This window comes from Diaphorina citri, unplaced genomic scaffold (genome assembly GCF_000475195.1).
Source record: "Diaphorina citri unplaced genomic scaffold, Diaci psyllid genome assembly version 1.1 scaffold427, whole genome shotgun sequence".
NCBI lineage: Eukaryota > Metazoa > Arthropoda > Insecta > Hemiptera > Psyllidae > Diaphorina > Diaphorina citri.
The window spans coordinates 99,725-117,085 of NW_007377862.1; the positions used below are offsets into that span (position 1 = coordinate 99,725).

Here is a 17,361-nt window from a genome sequence, read left to right on the forward strand (position 1 = left end):
TTAATTGAACTATTGGAACCAAATGAAGACATGATAAAAATGGGGACTATAGAAGTGCTGTATCAATACTTAATAAGTAGTGAATAGTAAGTATCTACTTATGGTCTTGGACACTCCGGGCCCTAGGTTCTATATAAAAAGGATGGCTTTTTTGAGGACACAAAATAATTTATAAATATAAAAATTATTATCACAAAAATCGTTTGTTTGATAGGGCTTGACCCTTGACCTCATTGTACAACACTTAACCTCACCCAGCTTGAGTGGGCCGGGAAAAGCCAGCAGCGCGCGATCGCCGATTACCCAGTCACCTATTCGGATTCGAACCACGAGCAAACTTGCTCAACTTCAGTGATCCCTTAAGAACTGCTGTACACGACGTGCTATCGCCGCTGGTTATCAACATAATTATTATTAGTGCAGCAACAAGATTTCGCGTCTACTACACTACACATAATGTCAAATAATGCATGTTAATATTAGATACCCCTCTGAAAAATCATTCTCCAACATCTCTGACCCCAGAACACACAAATTATTTCGAAGAAAAAAGAGTATTTCGGTCTGCTGACATTTGACCTACAAAGCACACAAAATTTTGACATATGCTTCTCACGACTAACCTTTCAGAGAACACAGAATCTGATTTATTAGGTAGGTAGGTATTAGGTTAAAAAGTGGGTAGGTATTTGTCTTGAACTGCGAACGCCTAATGTTGATGCTGATTGGTCACCCAGGGTCCACGTTTTTTTTTTTATTTATTATTTTTTTTTAAAAAAAAAGAGGTTTGTCAGAAGGAACCTTAACTGCTGAGGTCTTATCGTCCCCTAAGCGAAGAGAGAATAGGAGAAAGCCAGCCCTTCCGAGGACGAACCTCATCCGTTCAGGATAAAACCCGAACCGGGCGGGAATCCCGCGGCCTAGCGCTTACAAGCTAACTTTAGGCTGGCAACCAGCATTTCTTAAAATCTTGATTAACTGGAAACTCTCTGTGGTAAGATCGGACATTCTTGAGGAAAGACCTGAGGACCCTATAGTGCTATTGACTTCTAAGTAAAGTGAGAGTTTAGGGTGCATTACTTCTTAACCATTATGTTGGAGTCGTAAATTTGTTTGCTCAGCAAGTCTTTGAACTTTATGCTGATAAGGTCAATGTCAGTAGGAACTAAATTAGATTAGTATCTACCAGCTACCTATGTATGTCATGTACCTATGTACGTTGATAACTTGATACCGTATTCTTTCATGTTTACATGTCGAAATTTTCAAATTTGGAAAATGGAGGTTTAGGGTCACTTCTAACATCTCAAGTCTTTTCGTTACGAGGGTTTTACCAACTATTCGGTGACAAGCTACCCACCTCCTCAATTTAACCTCACCCAGCCTGAGTGGAGCCGGGAACCCAGCTGCACGCGGATTCCCCAGATGGTCACCCATCCAGGTAATAACCACGCACAACGGTGCTTAACTTCAGTGATCTGTGGGGAACTGGTTCATTGAACGTGCTAGCTCCGCTGGTATGTTCAAGTTTGGTGTTTACATTAGGCGTTTTGTCTGTGTTTAGACAGTGGAAGTGGAAACAGTCATGATAACTTTAAACATAACACTATTGTTAAGAATAAGAATTATCTACATTTTGTTTCAAATGAAATGTCATTATTGTTCTCTAAAACTTCCGCTTTCCGTGTTTCGTCCTTACTGGTTTTGCAAGTTTAGGACACTGACTTTGCCAAGAATTTGCGAGGGTCAGTGACCAATTCTGTTTGACCATCCTCCTCCTAGCGGAATAGATGCAGCTAACTGGACTCCTTTGAGTTCATTCATTCCGCCTCGCACGGGAATCGATCCAGCGACCTAGCGCTTACAAAGCAATCGCTCTACCTTCCAAGCTAACTAGGCTGGCAAGTGTAGTAATGATGTTACCACCAGTGACGGTAAAGGATAAATAATTCGATATTGTGGATGTGGACTGAAGAAACTAAATTGTTCCATACAAGGGACAGGACGGGTAGACCACTAGTACCTACCTACAGAAATCTTATATTATAAGAACGAGATCCATTCACTCATTCACATTTCACATTTCATAGTTCACACACTGATCGCTCTATCTCTAGACGCCCAGAAAAAAAAAATCCTGGGCTCCTTCCATGTCTTTCTGTGTTGTACAGACAATTTTGTGTAGGTACCTATACCTATGTATATGTAGTTGTATACAGACAATTTTGAGGAGGTACCTATGTAGATAAGGTAAAAGGTACATATGTCACGCGCATTATTATCACCTCATTTAATTATTAGAAAATGTATAAACAAGATGAAAACGTTCAGAACAGAAATCCAGAGCACAACAACAGATCACGCGAACATTGGCTCGTAAGGACAATACAATAGTCAAGTAGCTATCTACTTTTATGTGAGTAGATAGGTAGGTAGGTAGGTATCCTACAGCTATCAGTTGGGGCATTACAAATTTACAATAGGTAGGTAGGTACTAGTTGAAAACAATCCTTGAAGTTGTGAATAAAATTTCCAAGAACATCTTTTGGGATAGTCTGAGAACAATATGGTGATGCAGTCATCTCCACCAATGCAGTATTACGTATGGACTATGGAGTCATATTACATTCCGTATTTTTTGGTGCTAATGTCATCTCCACTAATAGAGTATTGTAACAAGCTGGGTCCGTCCCTCCGGGAATTTTTTAGCCTTTAGTTTATTCGATCGTGATTAAAGAAAATCAGTACCTATGTACCTACCTTGTTTCCTTGCTGACCATCCTCCTCCTAGCGGAATAGATGCAGCTAACTGGACTCCTCTGAGTTCATTCATTCCGCCTCGCACGGGAATGGAACCCGTGATCTAGCGCTTACAAACCAATCGCTCTACCTTCCAAGCTAACTAGGCTGGCAAGTGTAGTAATGATGTTACCACCAGTGACCGTAAAGGATAAATAATTCGATATTGTGGATGTGGACTGAAGAAACTAAATTGTTTAATACAAAGGACAGGACGGGTCGACCACTAGTACCTACCTACATAAAATATGTACATAATAGATACATGCATCCAATAACATCCATGCTTTCATGCTAGTATGTATTTGCCATATTTATCCTAAGGGTGAAAAAATGACCTTTGGTGAAAAATGATTTGGGTGATGTAGGTATGTATGTAATACCTAATATACCTAGAATATAGAATAGAATAGAAGGGAATGGAATAGATGTACAACACGTTCATACCGAAGAATAAGGCATAGAATAGAATAGGTAGATGATGTATTATCAACTAGCAAATAATAAAATGTTCTTACCGACCTTTGAGTTCTGATGATGGCATGAAGCTTGCCGGGTGGTCAACGTACCTCAGAAAAAGACGTGCAAGAACAATTATTCCTTTTGTTCTTTGTAGATTTCTGATTTGTGAGATCGTGAAAATGTAACATGTGGGTGTGGCTATTGTCATTTGTCATCGATACGTGAAAAGCTCTGTGTTGAAAGTGAAAGTAACTTTACACGGGGTCAAGTGAACTGACCTTTTTACTTTCAATTTAAATTTTCCTTAAAAAAAAAAAGAAAAAAATGATAGAGGTACTGTGACTGCCAAGGTCTTATTATCCCGAAAGAGAAGAGAGAGGAAAGACAGGATAGGAGAAAGCCAGCCGTTCCGAGAACGAACATTGTCCGTTCGGGATAAAATTGGCCCCGGGCGGGAATCGAACCCGCGACCTAGCGCTTACAAGGTAGACGCGCCAACAACCAAGCTAACTAGGCTCCCCTTCTTTTGGTTCGTGAAACAAAGAGTTAAATGCAAATCTAACTCGGTGCAGGTGCAGTAAATGAAGGAGAAGAAAATATCCAAGAAAATGGACTAGACATCTCGTCATCATCAAGTTTTGGTGCAATTATTATTATTATCATCTTTTGCATACAGGGGGTTTATAAAGTCCTCTCAGGTTTGGGTTCCTCAAGACTAATAGATCAGTTGACATTTGATGTGACGTCATCGCCTACGGGAGCGTATTATGCCGTCAAAGTTCACGATTGACCGGTATTTTTTTAATCGATTTATCTCGGGATCTAGAAGTCGTAGAAGGATAAGAAAAATTCCATTGTTCCTCGTTTTTTCTGCTCTCTGACTTAGAAACTTCACCCACGTAAGCGCAACTGCCAGCCTAGTTAGTTTGGAGGGTAGAGCTTCGGCCTTGTAAAGAGTTGTAAGCGCTAGGCCTCACCTCACATTCTCTCTTCGATTTCGGGACGAAAAGACCTCCGTTGTTACAGTTCCCTCTGTCAAACCTAAAAGGGGAGAAACTGGCTATGTGCCTCCTGAATTTCAAGGGATATACTTATGTAGATGTTGGTAGAGAGAAAAACTTCGGCCTCTCGTCCGTTTGGCTGCGATATTTTGAGATTTTCTCTACAAATTTGATGGCCAAGGGCCTGTTCCACAAACCATTTTGATGCACTTCCCTCTCTTTAGGCTTGAAAACCCGTCGCGTCTTACCGTTTATCAATATTTTCTGCGCGTGGAGTAAACAGTAAGTGCGGGGAGTGCAGAGTCATTCGTGGAATAGGGAACAGGATAGAAACCCGGGTCCGAGTGTAATTTTATGGACACCCTGTATGCTTGACATTATCAGCATCATCCACCTCGAACAATATAATCAGCAGTCAACATAGATGTCAATCGACAAGGTCAGGGCGGGGTAATTCTCAAAACATCTTGTCTGGAGAACAATAGGCAAAATTCGGTGTAAATATTAAACAATAATGTCACCAACTCATCATTTACCTACGTAGGTATCTGTGAATCAAATAGAGAAGAAGTTATTACTTTTGATGAAAATTGGCAGATCAGATTGGATAAAAAAAAAAGTTTTATGGCCGTTTTCAAAAATGTTGTTGGGACCTGCCCATCCCGTAGTATGTCCCTCATCAGATGGGCGAGAAGAGACACAATATTTCCCATTTACTTACTTATGTGCTGGCCTGCTGCGTCAACAGGAGAACACCAGAAAATACCCGTTAAAATATTTGTAATCAAAATAAGTACCAAGATATACATACCTAATAGAGTTTTTGATACATACTCTTTAACGTTATTTGACAAAAACTCAGAAACAAGTTTTCGTCAAATAACGTTAAAGCTGTTAAAGAGTTCAGTTAATGGGACGCTTATATATGGTTGCGAAAACTCACTAATATGATTTTTTTGCCATGTTGGGCATCGAACCCGATACCTTGAGTCCGTTTATAGACTTACCTGAATGGTTTGCTGTGTCAGAGGACTATTCACTTGAACAAAGAGATCACTGCGAGGCTCTGTGCTGGTTTTCTCTAGGGGGTAGATTTGGAACGATTGTGCGTTGGGAACAGCTGAACTTTCCATCTTGATTCGCACGTAGTCCTCTTGACTGGCACTCACCTGTGTGGGACAAGATCACTGCGAGGCTCTGTGCTGGTTTTCTCCAGAGGGTAAATTTGGAACGATTGTGCGTTGGGAACAGCTGAACTTTCCATCTTGATTCGCACGTAGTCCTCTTGACTGGCACTCACCTGTGTGGGACATGGGCAAAATCATTAGAATTTAATAATAATATCCATTAGGTAAGTAGGTACCCTTTTAAGAGGCAGCCTTTAACTGCTAATATGCAAGTGGTAATATCAGGCTTTTCGTTGAGATCCCATTGTACTCACAAAGCTGAGTACATGTCGAAATAGAAAGTGTGCCATAGCCGCTGGCATAGAAAAGTTCTAAATCTTGGTTAATCAATCAGATACAAATGGTTCAAGAGGGACTTTTAGGACAAATAATCAATCAGATACAAATGGTTCAAGAGGGACTTTTAGGACAAACAAAGAACTTATATTCTATTAGCAAATTTTAATACATGAGTAGTTTCTTTGATGGAGCGTCATAAACGAGAATGAATTGCAAATGTATCTACTTTTAATAATGCTACAGCTCCACTACAAATAATTACACAGCCCGGATTTTTTTAGATTACAACTTTCTTCTCCTACTCAAGCTTACCGTGATTTGCTTGAGAAACACTTTGGGTACCTACCCATGTGCATTGGTACTTATCCTAAAGTAAAAGTAGGTACAAATTGAATACTTCAATATTGCTTGATATGAAGCAATTTTATACTGTTGTTATTTTTTATATAATTTCATTTTTACTGTCCAAGTACCCCAAGTGTTAGCTATAGGCTATAGGTATTAGGTAATTTACAAGATTTGTACGGAATTACGAATGTGAAAATAATAAAGCGCAACTCATCTCAAAGTTCAAAGTGCTAAAACAATGAAAGTAATTACCAGACCTTATAATAAGTAGGTAGTCTGACATTAAAAGAAAGTAAAAAGAATATTCAAATTCTAAGAAAAGAAATGACAAGAAGAAGAAGGAGGAGGAGGAGGAGGAGGAGAAGAAAAAGAAGAAGAAGAAGAAGAAGAAGAAGAAGAAGAAGAAGAAGGAGAAGAAGAAGAAGAAGAAGAAGAAGAAGAAGAAGAAGAAGAAGAAAGAGAAGAGAATAAAAGGCCCAACCTAGGGAGGTGTGTGTGGGTACGCACATTCAATAAGGACCACATGCAACGTAATAATAATGATTCTTTTGTTGCTACAAATAAATTAATACATTATTATTTTAAATAAAAAAAAAATTAAAAAAAAATACAATAAAAATACAATGGTTAGCCCAGTGGTAACGCGCTTGCTTGCCATGCAGAAAGTTCCAAGGCTGGAGAGGTCCAAGTTTGATTTCCGGAAGAGTCGTAAGTGTTTTCGGCTCTGTGCTTGAATTTCAGGGTGCACTCAGCCTCGTTAGGACAATGGAGTAGCTGTCAGGTCAACCTGATAGTAAGTGACTGGCCTTAGAAAAATCAATACCTCTCAGTTACCTAAGTAAAAGCGCTTTTTATCAGAATTATTACAACTTCATCACTCACCTTTCTTACTAGGAAACACGGCCACTACGCGACTATGCGGTCCCTCGCCCACGGCCGTAGCAGCCGCCACCCAAAACTGATAGGAGGCCCCGCCCTCCACTCCGCCTCTCACATCCACAAAATATTCCACACTCGCCGGCCGGAGGACTTTCTTGTGCGGTCCCCCAGCTTCGCCCGAGGCCGAGTTGGGGCCGGGGCCTAGGATGCGGGAATAGAGGGAGTAGGAAACTAGGGGGCCGTTGCTGGGGGATGGGGGTAGCCAGGTGATGGTAATGCGGGAAGGAGAAACGAGGGCTGCTTTGATGTGGGCCGGGGCGGCTGGGACTGAAATTCAAATAGGAATAGAATAGAATACAATAGAACAAAGTAGAACAGAATATTAATTTTATTACGGTCGTCTTTTTCCTTTTGTTTGTTTGCAACTAAGAAATATTGTCTCGCTGGAGGACGTAAAACAGACAAAACCAGCCCTGTCAAGCCACAGACAATAACACTGGCTCTTTTGAGGGTACCTGAATGGGACTATGGTCAAGTCCGTCTCAGAGAGTCTAACTTGATATTGAGTAGCGGGCAGCAAAGGCTGGAGGGTGGCTGAGGTTTGAGATCCCGGGACTATGATTTTGAGAGGCTGCGTAGGCCACATTTCTGAGGAAGAGAAGAAAATAGTTATTTGTTGTATCCATGACAACCACAAAATCAATACTTCAATCGATATTGTTAGATTTTCCCAGTCCCGTTTTCAATTGCATGTCGGCTCAATAAAATGTTCTCTTTCCACATAGCTTTTCCCGTTCAAACCTTACCACTCGTTTTCTCATTTCAATACACATTCAATTCATAAATCATTATAATGAAAAATGCTAATTTCTGAGGAATAGAAGAAAATAGATGACTATAATGAAAAATGGCAGCCTAGTTAGCTTGGGCAGTAGCGCGTCTACCTTGTAAGCGGTAGCTCGCGGTAAGATACCCGCCCGGGGCGAATTTTATCCTCAAGAGATAAAGTTCGTTCTCGGAACGCTGGCTATCCTATCTTCCTTCTCTCTTTGATTTCGATACGCTAAAACCTCTGTAGTTAATGTTCTCTCTCTATCTAACCTCTTTAGAAAAGTCAAAACCTACACCTTTTTGTATCAAATATTTGTATAATTTTTAAACCTTCGTCGAGATTTTTTTAATCAATTTTTCGTCGGTGATGTTCACACCGGATTAATTTGAGTAAAAAATAGACTTATTAATTACCTTCAGCCAGCCTAGTTAGCTTAGTTGGTAGTGCGTCTGCCTTGTAAGCGCTAGGCCGCGGGTTCGATTCCCGCCCGGGGCGCGATGAAGAGGAAATCTTCAGACAGAACATCATGGAGAGCTACCAACCAATCTACTGATTGAGCAATATGATGATGATGTGGGTAGGCCAGCCTAGTTAGCTTGGTTGGTAGCGCGTCAACCAAGTAAGCGCTAGGCCGCGAGTTCGATTCTCGTCCGGGGCGGATTTTATCCTGAACGGATAATGTTCGTTCTCGGCACGGCTGGCTTTCTCCTATCCTGTCTTACCAGGTACCGCGATTGTTCTTTTAGATATTTGGTGTTTACTTGTCGTGCGTAATTACGGTCATGTTCGTATACTTTCTTCATAATATGGACATGTTGGATAATGTTGCTTACTTTTCCCTTGGGTTTTGTTTCGGTAGAAAGTACAATTTGTCCGCTTTAGCTTCAGGCGGAAGATTGTGCGTTGTATATTGGCAAATTGTACCTACACAATATGGATAGGTAGATACATATTGGGATTCACGTTGTTCTTGTGTTCATTGATAATAAGGTAGGTTAGCTATAATAAAAAGATACCTAGGTAATAATAGTTAGTACCTGCATAATAATAGTTAATTGTTATACTTGTTAGTTATTGTTTACTGAGGGTTGATAGCTGGTAGGCTAGGTTGGGGCTTAGGGTTGGATCGAGTGTTTGACTAATAGATCAGTTGCGCTTACTTGGGTGATGTTTCAAAGTCATAGAGCAGGAAAAATGAGGACCAACGGAATTTTTCTTTTTCTTCTAGATACATGCATCCAATAACATCCACATGCTTTCATGCTAGTATGTATTTGCCTTATTTATCCTAATGGTGAAAAAATGACCTTTGGTGAAAAATGACTTGGGTGATGTATGTATGTAATACCTAATATACCTAGAATATAGAATAGAATAGAATAGAATAGAAGGGAATAGAATAGATGTACAACACGTTCATACCGAAGAATAAGGCATAGAATAGAATAGGTAGATGTATTATCAACTAGCAAATAATAAAATGTTCTTACCGACCTTTGAGTTCTGATGATGGCATGAAGCTTGGCGGGTGGTCAACGTACCTACCTCAGAAAAAGACGTGCAAAAACAATTATTCCTTTTATTCTTTGTAGATTTCTGATTTGTGAGATCGTGAAAATGTAACATGTGGGTGTGGCTATTGTCATTTGTCATCGATACGTGAAAAGCTCTCCGAGCAAAGCTCCCTCGCAGGCAACGCATTAATGTGTCTGTGCGCATACGTTTCTGCGCAGTTCATTCTGCTCCTCCGCTAGCGCGCTTGCATAGTGGCGCTACCTAACGGACGAAAAAAACAACTGCTTAAAGTCTGACGTCACACATATTTGAACTCTTTCATTAGAACGGAAAATAAAAATTGAATTTTCGACCTCTTACAGTTATTTTTTCGGAGTTTTGACCTTAGATTTGGATTTTCCCCAACTTTTTACATAGGAATCGACCATTTGTTTATAAGTTTTACCCATTTGCAACTGCTCCATTCAAAACAATAAGTAGGTAAATCCGTAAATAGGTAATACAGAAGTGCCGGCCTAGTTAGTTTGGAGGGTAAAGCTTCTGCCTTGTAAGAGTTGTAAGCGCTAGGCTTTTTCACTCTGGCTGTATGGTCGAGGCTTAGTGCCAAACCAATGCCAAAAAAAAAAAGCGCTAGGCCTCACCTCACATTCTCTTTTCGATTTCGGGACGAAAAGACCTCCGTTGTTACAGTTCCCTCTGTCACACCTAAAAGGGAAGAAACTGGCTATGTGCCTGCTGAATTTCAAGGGATATACTTATGTAGATGTTGCTAGATAGAAAAACTTAGGCCTCTCGTCCGTTTGGCTGCGATATTTTGAGATTTTCTTTACAAATTTGATGGCCAAGGGCCTGTTCCACAAACCATTTTGACGCACTTCCCACTCTTTAGGTTTGGTTGAACAGGTTTGACAGAGGGAACTGTAACTGCTATGGTCTTATCGTCCCGAAATTGAAGAGAGAAGGAAGACAGGATTAGGAGAAAGCCAGCCGTTCCGAGAACGAACATTATCCCATCAGGATGAAATCCGCCCCGGGCGGGAATCGAACCCGCGGCCTAGCGCAAAATAACAATTGAATTTTCGACCTTTTAAAGTTAATTTTTCGGAGTTTTGACCTCAGATTTGGATTTTTCACAGTTTGTTTGACGTGTTGCCTATCACCTACCGCACGAATAACATCTTACCAATTTCTCTCATTTTACTTTCTATTATTGTTACTCGGAACCTCATTCCATTAAATTTACAAAGGTCGAAATCTCTCCCCAAAGTGTCACCCCTTTGTTAATAACTCGCCCAGCTCAGGAGCACCCCATCTCTACCTTTACGCCGGCCGGCAGGTAATCACCTTCAAAAGAGCTACCGAGGTGAGTTTTTCCCCCTATTCATTTTGGTTTGGTTTTCTTGTCCTTCGCTCACACAACATTCTTTGTTTTTTTTTTTTTGGTTTTGGCTACACCACCGGCCACACCACCAACCAAAGGTTATAGTCTCTTAGATTTATATCATGGAATAAGGAAAGTAAAAAAAGAGCAATAAAGCTAATGCCAATACCACCACCCGGCTTTCTATCATCATTACCTTTTTCCTCATTATATTATTTATTACATTTAACTGGTTTACTTTCTGATAGATTTAGATGGTTTATTTTCTTTTACATTTCTATGGTTTCTCTCCTCTTGGATTTAGACGGTTTACCTTCTCTTGTATTTGTATGGTTCACACTCTTTCAGATATCTGTTCGATTTATATGGTTTACCTCCTCTTACATTTAGAATAGAATAGAATATACCCTGCTTATACTGCCAGAATGAGACTGAAAAGTCCCTTTACTCCCGCAGTCTAAGCAAGGTCTCATGTATTTGGTACAATATTTTCAAAAATAAATTACAATGTAGAATCAATCCCAAATCAAACAAATTGTTTCATTACAAATTTTCGTCAGTAAATTGTTTCTTCAAATTAAATTCGTTTCATTTATTTCTACTCAAAACAAATTGTTTACGTGTTACAAGCACAAAATAGAAATAGAAAATCTAAAATAAAAAAATAAAAATTTAAATTAAAATTGATCCCAAAGACAACGAAAACCTAGACCCTCGACAAATGGATTGTGCCTGAAGGCATGTGATGTGTTCAAAACATTGTTCCATTCAGGAAACGGGCCTCGATTTATACTCACCTCCCTCGTTGGTCCTGGCTATGAAAGGCTCCGAGAAGGGGCCTTTGCCTACGCTATTGTACCCGCGTACCACGATGGCATACTTGGTGTACGGGGTTAAACCTGGGATACGAAGCTCGCCCTCATACTGGTTGTCTGAAAACAAAAAGTTGTTGTTGTTGGTGTTGTTGTTGTTTACTAATGCAAAGGAATTGATTATTATGTCATTTTCCTACGCGTGTCCCAATATTTTCCTACAATATCATTGCTGGCTTCCACGGCAGGGCAAGTAATTAAGTGTGCTTGGTGTTGTTGTTGTTGTTGTTGTTGTTTACTAATGCAAAGGAATTGATTATCATGTCATTTTCCTACGCGCGTCCCAATATTTTCCTACAATATCATTGCTGGCTTCCACGGCAGGGCAAGTAATTAAGTGTGCTGCATTCATGGGTGATTCATGTGAGCTTAAAGTACACCAATGAACCTCTCCAAAATTGAACTATGAAGCTTACCTAATTCGACAGACTTGAGTGTATAGGAGGAAAGCGCCAGACTGGACCCGGAAGAAATCTGGTACCCCACATCATAACCGAGTAGGACCCCATTCCAAGATTCGCTTAAAGTACACCAATGAACCTCTCCAAAAATTGAACTATGAAGCTTACCTAATTCGACAGACTTCAGTGTATAGGAGGAAAGCGCCAGACTGGACCCGGAAGAAATCTGGTACCCCACATCATAACCGAGTAGGACCCCATTCCAAGATTCGCGGGGTGGGGCTTTCCATTTGATGAGCAGTTCGGTGGGGTCGACCACCCCGGGGTCGGATGTGACCTCCCTGGGGGCACCGTTGGGAGCTGCAAGAAAGGGGAAAAAATATGGTCAATTTTCTCATAATGATTGTTATCTTGTTATCAAATTGATTATCAATTTTCCAATGTAGTTAATTATGTATGTACATAGGGTTAGGTGGAATAGGTGGTGTGAAAAAATGATATTCACAAATAGAGGAAGAGGACTGACACAATACTTCCCATTTAGATTTGTAGATTCGTTGAAGCTTAACCTATCTATTGGGGCTGTTTGCCCCTACACCCAAGCCAAGAGGAGAACATGGGTGACAAGAATTTAAATATGCTTAAAACTCTTCTTCTTCTTCCTAGCTTTTTCATATTTAAACGGGTTTAAATCTCGGATTGGGTGGACTGTTGGGCTGAGATTTTCTAATCAGCCAAGGGGACTGCTTGATCTGGGAGTTGAGGCTGGTTTTGACCTGGTTCGAGACCTCAACCAATAAGTGACGAATTAACTATCTAGGTAGGAGGCACTCACTTAACTACTTTTACTATTGTATACTTGTTCCTACTGAAAAATAAATTTAAATAAAGCACTGTTTATACCGATTCCAATAGTGCCCGGCGTTCCTTTGTATGCTCAACACAATAATAGATAGTCCTTCTTTTTAAGACAATGTTAACAAATTTACCTTCCTCCAGTGTGCTATCTTGTAGTTCTGCCCCTGTTTCACTCATACCCAGGGGGTTTTCAGCTAGGAGTCTAACTTGATATTGAGTAGTGGGCAGTGAATAGATGAGGTTTGAGATCCGGACAATATTATTCTATTTAAATTTAGGTTATATTTACCTTCTTCCAGTGTGCTAGCTTGTAGTTCTGCCCCTGTTTCGCTCATACCAAGAGGAGAAAAATATGGTCAATTTTCTCATAATGATTGTTATCTTGTTATCAAATGCTAGGAATTGATTATCAATTTTCTAATGTAGTTTATGTACATAGGGTTAGGTGGAATAGGTGGTGTGGAAAAATGTTTTTCAACTTGGTCTACTTTCATGCCCCAACACCCACACGCAATCCGTTTTCTTCCATCATTTGTAGTTGTCCCTCTACAACTACCTGAAAATGGCTACTTTCCCTGTCGCGCGTATAATATCTCTGGTAGCACGTTCAAACTTTCTTGACTTAACTTCACAAATAGAGGAAGAGAACTGACACAATACTTCCCATTTAGATTCGTAGATTTGTTGAAGCTTAACCTATCCATTGGGGCTGTTTGCCCCTACACCCAAGCCAAGCCAAGAGCAGAACATGGGTGGCAAGAATTTAAATATGCTTAAAACTCTTCTTCTTCTTCTTCCTAGCTTTTTCATATTTAAATGGGTTTAAATCTCGGATTGGGTGGACTGTTTGGCTGAGATTTTGTAATCAGCCAAGGGGACTGCTTGATCTGGGAGTTGAGGTTGGTTTTGACTCGGTTCAAGACCTCAACCAATAAGTAACTAATCAACTATCTAGGTAGGTAGGCACTCACTTAACTACTTTTACTATTGTATACTTGTTCCTACTGAAAAATAAATTTAAATAAAGCACTGTTTATACCGATTCCAATAGTGTCCGGCGTTCCTTTGTATGCTTAACACAATAATAGATAGTCCTTTTTTTCAAGACAATGTTAACGAATTTACCTTCCTCCAGTGTGCTAGCTTGTAGTTCTGCCCCTGTTTCGCTCATACCCAGGGGGTTTTCAGCTAGAAGTCTAACTTGATATTGAGTAGCGGACAGTAGAATAGATGGGGTTTGAGATCCGGACACTATTATTCTATTTAAATTTAGGTTATATTTACCTTCTTCAAGTGTGCTAGCTTGTAGTTCTGCCCCTGTTTCGCTCATACCAAGAGGATTTTCAGCTAGGAGTCTAACTTGATATTGAGTGGCTGGCAGTAGAGGCTGAAGAGTGGCTGAGGTTTGAGATCCGGGGACTATGATTTTGAGAGGCTGCGTAGGCCACATTTCTGAGGAAGAGAAGAAAATGGTTAATTATAATGAAAAATGCTAATTTCTGAGGAATAGAAGAAAATAGATGACTATAATGAAAAATGGCAGCCTAGTTAGTTAGCTTGGAAAGTAGCGCGTCTACCTTGTAAGCGGTAGGTCGCGGTAAGATAACCGCCCGGGGCGAATTTTATCCTCAAGAGATAAGTTCGTTCTCGGAATGCTGGCTATCCTATCTCCCTTCTCTCTTTGATTTCGATACGCTAAAACCTCAGTAGTTAGTGTTCTCTCTCTGTCTAACCTCTTTAGAAAAGTCAAAACCCACACCTTTTTGTATCAAATATTTGTATAATTTTTAAACCTTCGACGAGATTTTTTTAATCAATTTTTCGTCGGTGATGTTCACACCGGATTAATCTGAGTGAAAAATAGACTTATTAATTACCTTCAGATGATTTATACTGTATAATATACTGGGTGATAGCAGTATTGCCAGAGTAGGGTGCAGTCCAGGATATTTGCAAGGATCTGCTGCTCTCTTCTGTAATGCGAATGTTCTTAGGCGCCTCGGGAGTTTCTGAAACGGACAAAATGATTAAGTTTAACAGAGTTTTAACTTCACAGCATAACTGGTTGGGTTTTTACTGACGGGAGTTGTAACCTTTATTTGTAAATGCAAAAATGTAAATGCAGTTTCTTTTGTGTTATTATGTCACAACTTTGGTGCTCACTGCAGCATTGTAGGATTTTCCCGCCGGGAATCGAACCCGGACCTCCCGCGTGCAAGGCGAGCGCAGTGACCACTACGCCATGGGAGCTGACTGTAACCTTTATTTGGCGACAAGGTACCAGCTAACCGCCTCCTCTTTAGGAATTTTTAAAAGTAATTCGGAATGGCTTGTTCCAATACTTCCCATTTGACTAAACATATTCGTGCGATTTTTTTTTTTTTTTTTTTTTTTTTTTTTTTTTTTAAGGGGAAAAAAAAAAAAAAAATTGGGGGACAACTGGGAGCCTCTCGCGGCGCCAATTTTTTTAATGCGATAAGAAAAATGAAACTATGCGAATTACCTGGAAGCTCTTCGCGGAGCACCTGAAAGCTCTTCGCGGAGCACAGTTTGAGAACCACTGATTTAGAACAGCCTAGTTAGCTTGGTTGATAGCGCGTCTGCCTTGTAAGTGCTAGGCCGCGGGTTCGATTCCCGCCCGGGGCGGATTTTATCCCGAACAGATACTGTTCGTTCTCGGAACGGCTGGCTTTCTCCTATCCCGTCTTCCTTCTCTCTTTGATTTCGGGACGATAAGACTTTTGCCGTTACAGTCCCCTCTATCAAACATAATTATTTAAAATGAAGTTTGATAGAATATAATGGAACATACCTTGTTTATCCTGCCAGAGTGAGATTGAAAAGTCCCTTTACTCCCGCAGTCTAAACAAGGTCTTGTTTATTTTCATAGGTCTTGGGTGCGATTGTCCAGACGATGGTGTCCAGACGACGGTTAAACAAAATTGTTTAATAAGATGGATACAATAAATGATACTGTGTCATTTACCTTGTACAAGTAGTTGAATGGTCATCTCGGCCGTACCATGGTAGTTGGTGGCTAAACAGGACAGCGTTCCCGAATCCTGCCGTAACACATTGGCTATACCCAGCTCTGAAATCATGCCATCCTCTAGAACTTGCTCTCTGATTGTATATCTACGAAAAATGAGGAAGAATGTTTATATGTAGCAGCTTCAGCTTTAGCCGAATGGTGATGAGTTGACGACAGAAGAAAGAAAAGATATTAAGGAGCGCGAAAAAAATACCCGGGTAAATACCCAATTTTTATTTACCCACCCAGTGGGTATTTACCCACGACCCATCACTAGGTGAGACTGAATAGTCCCTTTATAAGTTTATACAAAACTGTCTCAGACGCCAATTCCTGATAGCTTGATTGATAGGATAGGTGATTGTAAACCTATCCTTATAGCTTGGTAAGATAGGTAGTTTGTAAAGCATATAAGACTCACAAGAGTTAAGCTTACCCATTGCTTTCTTCCAGGTTATGCTAGGTTTGGGATAGCCCTCTGCTTGGCTATTGGAAATAAGACTTTGTATTCTGATTTTTACATGATTCTGGCATTGGATGGACCAAGACTTGTGTGTCCCATGTCTTTCGTCATTCTTCATTTGTCAAGGATAAAGGCTTACGGGATCAATATTCAATTTGAAGACAATCATTTATGTACCTGCTGAACATTTTTTTTCGTGCAAAAATTACCCATCTGGGAAGTGTCTCGCCATCCAGTACTCTGGAAACAGGACGCAAAGAAACAAAGGTTTAAGTGCTTTAAGTTCAAGTGCTTCAGGACGCTTTCTTGATAGCTTAAAGTGCTTAAACATTCAAGAGATGGCCTATAACATTCTAGTAGAATCCCACGCAAGAAATGGGATTTGAGAGAGTAAGGTGAGATTACACCTATTGCTTATAACTTAGAACAATTGATATGCAGGGATTGCAGGACTTTGTCAGTAGATATCATAGCAAAGTACCTAATTTATTTGTATTATTAATTAAACTCTCCAACGAGATTTCAAATGCTTTCAAAAAGAAAGGCTGAAAGCTGTAGGTAAGGCCATTGTTACGACCTTATGAATGCATTCGGACTCAAAATGATGGAATTATTGAAGGAGCAGGTATTTACGTGTCCTGCACATTGCATACACACATATTTCAAACCCAGCTTTGATTATGAAGATTAAAAATCAGGCACTAAGATGAGTGGCATTACAAAATAATAATTATTTGCTAGGTAGGTATGTAGGTATTTTGTCAAAAAAAAAAAAAAAAAAATATTATAGGTATTATGTGCTATGAAAATAGAAAGTTATTGACTGTGGCAGTGGTAGTATGTAGTATAGCGCCTCCTCTATTATGTCGTGTGGATATTTGGTATTATGTGTTCACGTACGGAAAGCGAGGAGCGCGGCGTAGACATTATGAATGACAGAGATGTGTTTAAGCATAACAAATGAGTAGCACCATCTGAACAGCACATTGCGCTACTCAAACTCTAATATCCGAGGGTATGTTACTATGGGCGTAAGATTCCATCAGAAAAGTT

At 40.1% G+C, this 17,361-nt stretch overlaps 1 protein-coding gene across 1 annotated transcript in view; it reads right to left on the minus strand.

The window, feature by feature from the left end:
* Positions 1-6,950: 6,950 nt before the first annotated feature.
* Positions 6,951-17,361, minus strand: part of LOC103508722 (nuclear pore membrane glycoprotein 210-like) — a 39,934-nt gene continuing 29,523 nt past the window's right edge. The window contains 7 exon segments of the mRNA XM_026823239.1: positions 6,951-7,282; positions 11,481-11,615; positions 12,125-12,316; positions 14,099-14,266; positions 14,692-14,823; positions 15,801-15,949; positions 16,518-16,548. Coding sequence (XP_026679040.1) covers positions 6,951-7,282; positions 11,481-11,615; positions 12,125-12,316; positions 14,099-14,266; positions 14,692-14,823; positions 15,801-15,949; positions 16,518-16,548 — 1,139 coding nt within the window.